Source organism: Pleuronectes platessa, chromosome 10 (genome assembly GCF_947347685.1).
Source record: "Pleuronectes platessa chromosome 10, fPlePla1.1, whole genome shotgun sequence".
Classification (NCBI taxonomy): Eukaryota; Metazoa; Chordata; class Actinopteri; order Pleuronectiformes; family Pleuronectidae; genus Pleuronectes; species Pleuronectes platessa.
The window spans coordinates 17,814,060-17,823,962 of NC_070635.1; the positions used below are offsets into that span (position 1 = coordinate 17,814,060).

At 39.5% G+C, this 9,903-nt stretch overlaps 1 protein-coding gene across 5 annotated transcripts in view; it reads left to right on the forward strand.

The window, feature by feature from the left end:
* The window catches only part of grb10b (growth factor receptor-bound protein 10b), a 62,386-nt gene extending 55,240 nt beyond the window's left edge, over nt 1-7,146 (forward strand). For 4 of the 5 annotated variants that reach the window (XM_053432167.1, XM_053432168.1, XM_053432170.1 and 1 more), the window contains 9 exons: nt 1,128-1,265; nt 1,548-1,658; nt 1,951-2,049; nt 2,294-2,371; nt 2,458-2,574; nt 3,087-3,153; nt 3,261-3,348; nt 3,795-3,888; nt 4,272-7,146. In XM_053432167.1, coding sequence (XP_053288142.1) covers nt 1,128-1,265; nt 1,548-1,658; nt 1,951-2,049; nt 2,294-2,371; nt 2,458-2,574; nt 3,087-3,153; nt 3,261-3,348; nt 3,795-3,888; nt 4,272-4,418 — 939 coding nt within the window. In that variant the 3' untranslated portion in view covers nt 4,419-7,146. The remainder of the gene's footprint in view (nt 1-1,127; nt 1,266-1,547; nt 1,659-1,950; nt 2,050-2,293; nt 2,372-2,457; nt 2,575-3,086; nt 3,154-3,260; nt 3,349-3,794; nt 3,889-4,271) is intronic. The other variant, XM_053432169.1, reaches the window with a different exon arrangement.
* Nucleotides 7,147-9,903: the final 2,757 nt, after the last annotated feature.

Here is a 9,903-nt window from a genome sequence, read left to right on the forward strand (position 1 = left end):
GTTTGACTTCTTCTAAACACAAGATCTTTGCACTCAATTAGAGTGCTGTCCAAACCGAGATGTTTTATGACCCGAGCCCGAGCAGGTGTTGGCGATGTTTGCCGTTACGCAAGAACCATATGTCAATATAAAGCCTCAAGGTGTAGAGGCTGAAAAGTAAAACTGCTGGATGGAACTCTAGGAAAAAAATGCATGATGAGGCCCATTGTGAGGCTGTTTCCAAAACACTGGGAAAATGTGCTTGAGCGTCCTCTGGAACTGGTTACCTCGCAGCCACAAGTTCCAATTCAGCTCTAATAACATAACCTACAACTTCATAATTATATGTTTGTGGGGCATGAAACCCGCAAAATCCAAAACACTTCAGAAATTCTCAAGACAATTAATCTTAAAGGTTCCCCAATAAGAATGTACTGCATGTCGACTGAGAGTGTACTGTGGTTGCATGTTGCATCAAACTTTGTGTTTACATGCTTTTTCTCTTTTTAATCCATAATATAAAATAATATCTTCAGAAACTAATTACAGGTCCACCTCAAAACATAACCCATAAACTTATCAATGTATGTATGTATTTTTATTTATTTATTTTTTATACATATTTATGGACTAAGCAACTTGATTCAGATATTTGTTCCATAAAATTTCAGAATATGGTAAAAAATATTGATCTGTGTTTCCCGAACACCATGATCACCTTCTTCAAATGTCTTGTTTTGTCCACAAACAAAAAATATTAACTTTACTCTCATTAGAAGAGCAAAGAAACCAGAAAAAGAAATCATATTCAAGAAGCTGAAAATTTGATCCTGTCGGCCTTCTTCTACAATGCACAGCTGGTGTTTCAGACTCTCGCAAAATGTCTGATCTCAGTGTGGTCACTGCTGTGGTGTGTAAGAAGCCAAAAACCTGCCTGTCGTCTCAATTATCGGCCCGTCAGTCTGACTGATGCAGGAAACCCGGGGTGACCGTTTATTTTTTGACAGGAAAAAGCAATCCCAGGTGAAAGGGAGCGTACAGGCTTCAGATGTGATCCTCCCGAGGCAGAGAGTCCTTGACAGAGACTATTATTAGAGCGAATAAATCCCCAATGTTGTGCATCATGTATTTGTTGCTCCATCTTTCAGAACTTCCTCACGACCAGTAGCTGTCCAGAGATCCAGGGGTATCTGTACGTGAAGGAGGTGGGGAGGAAGTCGTGGAAGAAAGTTTACATGTTCCTGCGGCGCTCGGGACTCTACTGCTCGACGAAAGGAGCCTCAAAGGTAACGGCATCTTTTCATCTTCAGCTGATAGAATAAATCTAGTTGCACCTCTCCTTGATATAAACTACATTATTGCTTTATGATTACAGTCTTTATCCTATCATTTTAGAATTAATGCGTGTACTAAATACATTTTTACAATAATGTAGTAAATATTCCTGATAAAATGTAATTACCGTCAAAGAAACAGGGCTGTTATTGATGGTGGTCTGTGTCTTTCAGCGTGCCTCCGGGCCGTGTCTCTCTGCGCTGCTCTGACTTATTAATTATTTCTGTCTCCAGGAGCCCAGACATCTACAGTTACTCGCAGACTTAGAAGAAAGCAACATCTTCACTGTCATCACAGGCAAAAAGTATCACGGTGCGCCCACAGACTACGGCTTCTGTATCAAGGTGAGTCGCAGATCAAAGTGCTGAGATGAAGCCGATTCCTCATGAAACATTGGGAGCCGAGTCATGATTGACATCCTGTGCAGCTCAGAGTCTCACAAAACGACCACTGGCTTGTACTTAATAAATGAGAGCCTCTGGCTTACTGCTGTATTTCTGAATACTGAGGTTTTTCTCATCATCCTTTTGAGTTTAGTGATGAAGATGATAACGGTGGCGGTGGTGACAAATTATACAATATCATGATAAGTCGTTTTTTATCTCTGTTCTGAATCTGAAAAATGTTCTCTTGCAGCCCAACAAAGCTCGAGGGGAGTTGAAAGACTTGAGGATGCTGTGTGCCGAGGACGAGCAGGCGAGGACCTGTTGGATGACCGCCTTCCGACTCTTTAAGGTAACTGTCTAAAAAATGACAAGTAAATATCTCAAACAATAAATAAGCATATTTTTTATTCTATACCAATTTAGAGCCATTTTGGTTAGAAAGGATATAGTTTCCTTTCCATTTTTCATTCTTTCTTGTGCATTTGTTTTGCTGCTGAGAACTGTTCGAAATCAGTAAACAGATGTTTGAAATATTTGTATTAAGGATTTTTATAATGTCTGTTGACCATTGTGTTCCCCTCTTTCCTTCACAGTATGGGATTGGATTGTATCAGAATTACAAGATTCCTCAACAAAGAAAAACCTTAATTTCACACTTCTCAGCTCCCGTGGTAAGTTTTCATTTTCTTTCGTTTTCAGCTCATAGCATTACTTTGGAGCACTGACGTCTAACTGGTGTGTTTCTGTTGCCCCCTAGCGGAGTGTGTCGGAGAACTCCCTCGTGGCCATGGATTTCTCAGGGAGGATAGGCAGGGTGATCGACAACCCTGTGGAGGCCCAGAGTGCTGCCATGGAGGAGGGACACGCGTGGAGGGTGAGACACAGCCTCAGTTTTAATCTCATCTCTGTCAACAATGCTGCAGGCAGACCTGAGACACATCTCGACAGATGGCACCATTTGTCTTTGCTCAAATATTCATACAGAGTATTGTTCCAGTGATGATTTTCTTCATTTACTTAGACCTGACAAATGTTGTTTGTGTTTTCTTAAAGCTGATAAAGCGGAAGGGCTGATGGCAAAAGTGGCAGATTATGTCTAATGAATCTGAATTTACACTCTCACATTATTCAGTTAATGTAATTAATATTGTATGTAGATCATTTTCAAACTTAAATATAAAGGAATCATGGATAGAACATATATTTGATCTACATTAGTAACATCAATAACATTTGAACTTCTCTTCTTACATTTTGGAGATTTTTAAAGTGAAGCTGTGTGCGTGTGTGTGTGTGTGTGTGTGGTAGAAACATTCTTTCTGATGTAAGATACCAGACTCATGAAATAATCCCTGTTGTGTTGTCTTTGTGTGGCATCTCTCTCAGAAGAGGAGTCAACGAATGAACATATTAGGCTCCCACAGTCCACTGCACCACTCCTCACTAAGCTCAGGTAAGTTCAACCACACTTTGTGTTGGTTGTTCACCTCTTTTTCACATTTATTTTTGTCAGTTGAGATCATTTGAAAGATTTTAATATATTATCCTCTCTCTCTGCAGTTATCCACATAGCACAGCTGTGGTTTCACGGCAGGATATCCAGAGAAGAATCCCATCGCATTATCCACCAGCAGGGACAAGTAGATGGGTGAGTGAGCTGGAGCAGTTTTAAACACACCGACAGCTAGACATACACCAAGTAGAGGCACCAAGGCCCATTCATAATACATTTTTTTATCATTCATTAGATCCTGATTTGTATTAGGTCTGCAACAAATGAATCAAGAGCAAGATCCATGAATTCTTCTCTGAGGAATCAAGGATAATCTTAAAAAACGCCTTTTATAAAGAAATGCTAAAGAAAGTGTGGGGGAAAAAAATCCTAGATCCACCCCCTGATCCAAATCTACACGAAAATGTCCTGGGTTCTTCTTTGGATCACGCCCCACCCCTCCAGAAAGTTCCTTAGAAATTGGTAGTGTAGATATTGTGTAATCCTGCTGGGGAACAAACACACTAAGAAACAACAGTTGAAGTATTTTTTTATTATGCAGCTGAATGTTTTTCTCACCATGTTCCTCTTTTGGTCCTCAGGTTGTTTCTGCTGAGAGTCAGTCAGAGTAACCCCAAGGCGTTTGTGCTCACTTTGTGCCATCACCAGAAATTCAAACATTTCCAGATACTACCGGTATGAATCTCAATGTGTTTGATAATTTTCAGAAATACTTTGGTTTTCTACAGTTTGTGGTGATCCTTTTTTTTGGGGGGGGGGGAATTGTAAAAGTGACTTTGACTGTTATGTTGATCAAAAAAGGTTTTACTCCCTCACCTTTGCTAATAATTTCCATTTTTGTCATTGTGCGAATCCCACAAAGCAAGGAATTAACATAATTTAAGTTCAAATTTGAATTAAAAAGTCTAGCTTGATGCGATCATAATAATATTTGTTGCTAAAAAAAGTGCAGACGTGCAAAATCGTAGCTGTGGTCGTTTTCTCACCTTGTCCTCTCTCTCCTGTCGCCCCCTGCTGTGACCCTGCTCTCTCTCACCCGGACCCCCTGCCACCTCCAGTGTGAAGAGGACGGCCAGAGCTTCTTCAGCCTTGACGATGGCGCCACCAAATTCACCGACCTGATTCAGCTGGTAGAGTTCTACCAGCTCAACAGAGGAGTGCTGCCTTGTAAACTCAAACACCCGTGCACCGTCGTGGCCTTATGACATCTCCAGATCCTCTGACTCCGCCCCCATCACTTGACCTGACTCTGCCTAGAACAAGCAAAGCAAAAGGAATCGTGCTGTCGGGCGGTTCTTTGTGGTTTTTTTTTTATCTTTATAAGAAGCTGGTGAATTGACTGATGTTTCATTGTCGTTGTTTTATATCGCCGTGAGTCCGCCAGAGACCGCTGACTTGTTGGATTTCTTTTGAGTTTGCATGGATGTTTGAGGAGTCGGACGCGCAAACTCACCCACGCTGTCCCTCGGCCGTGAAGAGAGGGCGTAGAGGGAATGAACACTGCCATTGGTGTCAGCGCTGTTGCAAAATCCACGGTCTCACTTTCCACAGTCGTCAATAAGCTTGGACCCCAAATCCTACCTGGATGTTTTGAAGCGAAGTCTGTGTTTCCCTTCAACTGGACAATCAGCAGGACAAGTCGAGCTTCGGTTAGGACCACTCTGCTCTCCTGAGAATAAACACTTTCCTCACCGCAAACTTCTCATCACACGTCCTCAAAGAATGAACTGCAGATGGAGAGGTGATTGTTTTGCACGCACCGAACTGGGAGTGGCCTTTGACAGTGCATGACCTTGACTTAACTGTGAGACAATGCCGCTGCCCTCTAGTGTTGTAGGCATGCAAGGTCCACAATTAAGCGTGGATGAGTTTGTCAGGTCAAAGTACCTGGAGAAAAAAATAGTATTTTTATACTGGACTGCATTCATCATCCTCTCAGAAATTAATTTGCTCATCTCTGAAAACACAGGGTTTCTTTTCTCGTTGATACGCGTATGTCTTGTCATCAAATTCATCTGTATTCATTGTTTCATATCAATTTTTTGCAGTCTGGATATTTGAAAACCCTCTTTTCTCTGTATAAGCTACAATGGGGTAAATCTGCACTTGTTATTCTACTGCACGCGTCTATTGTCCCGGGCAACTCTCACAAAAAGAGCAAAACCATGGTGTCATTCAGGGTAATATTACGAGTATTAAAACAACTGTATCCAGGATGAGTTTTTCAAAAGAAGCCATATGTGGTAGTTCTATCCATTGTCTCTCCCTACAGGCAATTACATGTCTACATAAAGCTACCTGTTGCATCAGATAAAGTGGGATAGCGGAGAACGTCGTTTTTTTCTCTCCACGCTGCAGCACAGGGAAGGGTAATCACTGGCATTTAACACGTAACAGTCAGCAAATGAAAGGAAACCCAATCTTCCGTTGTTCTTTGCCAAACTTAACTACTTCAGCCGGGAGATAGAGAGAAGGTGTCCATCGTGGTTTCGGTGGCTCTGACTCCACACTGATAGTTGACGCTGTGCATTGCACGTCGCACGATGCGGCCTTTACCTGCCTGTGAACAAACTGTATCACACACACACACACACCCACTGCCTACTGCACACCACCTGTTTGAGATAAACAATCTGAAGAGAGAGCAGTTTGTCACATATCAGAATTATGAAAACAGAACGATCGCTGCCTCTCAGGCTCCTTCACGTTTCCTCTCTGCCCGTTTCACCCAGTCTCAATGCATAATGTCTTGTTTCTTTATTCAGTTTGAGAGCAGGACTTGTTGATTTCATATTCAGATGTTGTTACGCTTGCACTCAAAGCCCAGCGCTTGCACTCCGTTTTCCTGCTCTCCAGCTTAAGCTCCTGTGCCGTTTCTGTGCGTAGGTGAACAATCTGTTTTTGTCCAACATGTCTGTCAAAACTCCCAAACCAATAGAATATCAGGTGTATTGCTCCTTGATGCCCTGCTCTCAAGCTGAAAGACCACAGGAAAAATAAAAAATAAAGACGGGAAACCCACATTTCTCTAGTGTAGAGCTGGAACATTTAGGCTTCAGAGTGCAAAACTCACAGGACCTATTAATCCATGTCTCTACATTTGAGTTACTGACTCGCAGTGCATGCTGTGACAGTAAAGAGAGCATCAGACTGAGGGCAGAGGGTACACAACTCTTAGGTAGTTTCAGAATACGGATTTCAGCAAAGATCTCTGCCACCTCAAAACTCGGGGAAGCTATCTAAACTAATCGTGATCACTTGCGTCTCTCCCGTTGAATTGGGTTCAGAATCCCTCTTCCTAAAATGTCTTAAGACAAACGGCATTTTTTGTTTTTGTTTCTTCGCCTGAAATTTCTCGTCACTCCTTTGAAAGCAGCCATCTTTTATTTACCTGCAGGTTTTTTTCAGGTGACCGACCATCTGAGATGCAGAATAGCCGCACTATATCGACACTTTGCGTGGTCACCATCTAAGATGCAATGACTCAATCATTTTTAAAGTATTGTTGCAGCAAAATGTATTTATTTATCTGGATGTGATTACTTGAAAATGTTAGATTTCTTTTTCTCAGCGCTGTTCTGTACTGTTTTCTTTTGTTACCATGAAATGATTGACCAGTGTGATTTATTATTATTTTATTATTTTTATTACTGTAATGACCTAGCAACTATGGACTATTTTTTTTTAAAGTTTTGATTATTCAGAATTATTTTGTCATCAACACTTGTTATGAAGTGATGTTTTTTCAAAAGAACACTTGCATCCATAGTATTAACATTGTCATTCCAATATATGACAGCCCGAATGTTGTGAAATTGATAACAAAATTACTTGAGCTTCCCAAAGCATTAATAATGACTAAGATATATTTTCATACCCTTTTAATGTTTCTTTTTTTCACCCCAATCTATTAAAGATATCTTCTTTCAAGAATTCAAACAAGTTTAATAAAAAAAAAGCCTCACATTTTCCTCCAATCACTGACTAGGTGACCATAGATATGAATTAAAGTAACAAAACAACATATGTTTTGGGAAACTGGGTCAAGTAAACCTCAACATGCTCATAATTCACTGTTGAAATGCCTTTTACTGAGGAAAAAATTGTAGAGATTTAGATGTAGGTAAAAGTCCCTTAAACTCAAGTTAAAATATCTTAAAATACTATTAGTTATATTTGAAAAAATTCACAACAAAATATATGTAATAAGGCATTGTCACAATTTCCTCTGAGTTAATTTATACCCTTATAACTGCAATGAACAGGGAACTAACCAAACCACATCAACATGGTCAGCTGGGTCACGGCGTTGATCTCAGAGTGAAGAAACTTAAATTAGCAGGTAGTTTTGATCTTTTGCATGAATGTGTTTTGTGTAGGGATCTCATGTCTGAGATGTTGATGATTCGTTGTAATCTGGATTGGATTGCTGAATAGGTTCTCACTGAAATGTTGATGTTAGTATTAATCTACAGTCCCCTCAGATTCAGATTCACTCCACCCACTTTGCTCTCCTTCGTAAATTCCCAATATTGCTTATTTTCTCTGACTGATGTGAATGGTAGCTGAGGTTAAGGCGAGGGACGGGTCACGTGTTGTACGGTGGAGTCAGTGTTTCACAAAGAAGATAGTTGCTGGATCTTAGTTGCTCTCAATGCAAAAGGCAGAAATCAAACTCAAATAGTGGATACATGGACTAATGAATCAGGTGATTTGGACTTCCACATTTTTTACACTTAACAGAGATGAATGTAACTGGGTTGCTCAGGGTTGATTAAGAGCATGTTAAAAACTACTGGTCCATCAGGTCTCGAGGATGTCTATGTACAGGATGATGATGACTCGTGAATATTGTAGTTTCATTGAGCTGCAAGTCGTTAACATTTCTCCATTATGTGCACCACCCATCTGCTAGTTGTGATTACTTGAAAATATCCTCGCAGCAAAATTGAGTAGATCCCGTGCTTAAAAAAAAGAGTACATTTAGATTAACAGTGTTTTTTTAATATTATTGTTTAAAATGTTCATTTAACAAGAAAAAAAAAGAAGCCTAAACTACCTGCCTGACTACCTGAGCTGATTTAGCTATTAAGCCTCAGTTTTCAATTAAAAAAACACATGCTAATTTTTCATGCATCGATTCAGCCTAATCTGGTCCATTTACTCATATTAGGCTGTGTATTATGGAGATGATCAAGTGCACATTTAGATTGTGTAAATAAAAGAACCAACAGTATTGGTAGCCACGTGACATGTTACCACAGATGGTGCCTCTGGTGACTTCTCTTTCTTTGCATAAAGACAGATAAAGCAATGGTTCAGATGGGACCATTCACACTCAAAAACTCTGGCGCCAAAAGGTGCTTGAGGGTGGATGCTCGTTTTTTTTCTGCTGCAGTTTCAGTTGAGTTTTAAAATCGAAAGCAAATTGGCCCCGATCCTGCAAAGTTGGATTGATGGATTTTCATCTTGGCTCTTTTGCATTTTCATAACATTTCACGATGCAAGATACCATGGCTGTACAAATGAGTAAAGTAAATATATATGTATATATGTCTATATATATAATATGTGTATATATGTGTGCATATATACACATATTTCTATATGTACACATATAGAAATATAAACTGTTACGTATTTCAGGGAATGCAAAAAGAAAACAGTAGCTTATCTCTTTTTTGTAAGAGAGAGGTCCTGTATTCATAATGTGCTTTGCTTCAATCTGTACATAGTTGAATGGCTTATAAATCATAATTGTAACCTTTTCAGGTATTTTTGTACAAATAAGGGACTGATATATTCTGTTTATTGTAATTAGAATAAAACATTAATACATTGATATAAAAAAGCCTTTGTTTGTCATTATTGAGACTGAGAGAAACATTTGAAACCTCTACCAACAAGAAAGGAAGAGAGTGTAATACAAACCTATATTTTCCCTGCTCATCCTGGCAGCGGTTATCAGTTTTGTGTGTTTCCATGTGTGTCCATGATCTGAAAATCACATTTTAAATTCCAGGTCCTTTCCTGGGCCAAATACACAATTTCAGTTTACTAGTGTACTTTACATTCTGCTCGAATTCCACTTAAAGAGTAATGCTTAATTCCTCCACTAGATGGAGTAATGTCACAACGAGTTCAAGGACTTATAAAAACAGAGTGAATTGTAGTATTTTAAGTCAAAGTAATGAATTAGTTTAGGAAAACATTGAACCATGTTTTCAATAAATCCTTAAAATACTTCATTATATGACATGAGAAGACTGATACAGATGAAATCAGGTCCCTGCAGTAGAAGACTGGCCACACTGAGAACTGACCCCTTGACTCCATCTGTGTGTCACACCCTTTGGATTATCAGTCATGCAAAAAGAGTGAGATTTCAAGGCTTTGAGTTTTGTTGTGGGCAGAAGAAAAGATTAACATGTTTAAAGCTTTGCAATCCAGAACAACTTTTTCATAATCTTTTACACAAAACTCACAAAACCGTGTTTGCTGCACTCTTAAAAAGGAAAAATTGAAGGCAAACAAAAGGAAACAATTAAAAAGAGTGGGAGCTGACAGAAAAGGTCAGGTCACTCATCCACTGGCACTCAGATCAATTTTAGTGCATTTGCTGTTTAAAATGACAATTGCATTTTTCTGAAATTAGCACAGACACTGGCATCAAACTGGAACTGCTTTGCA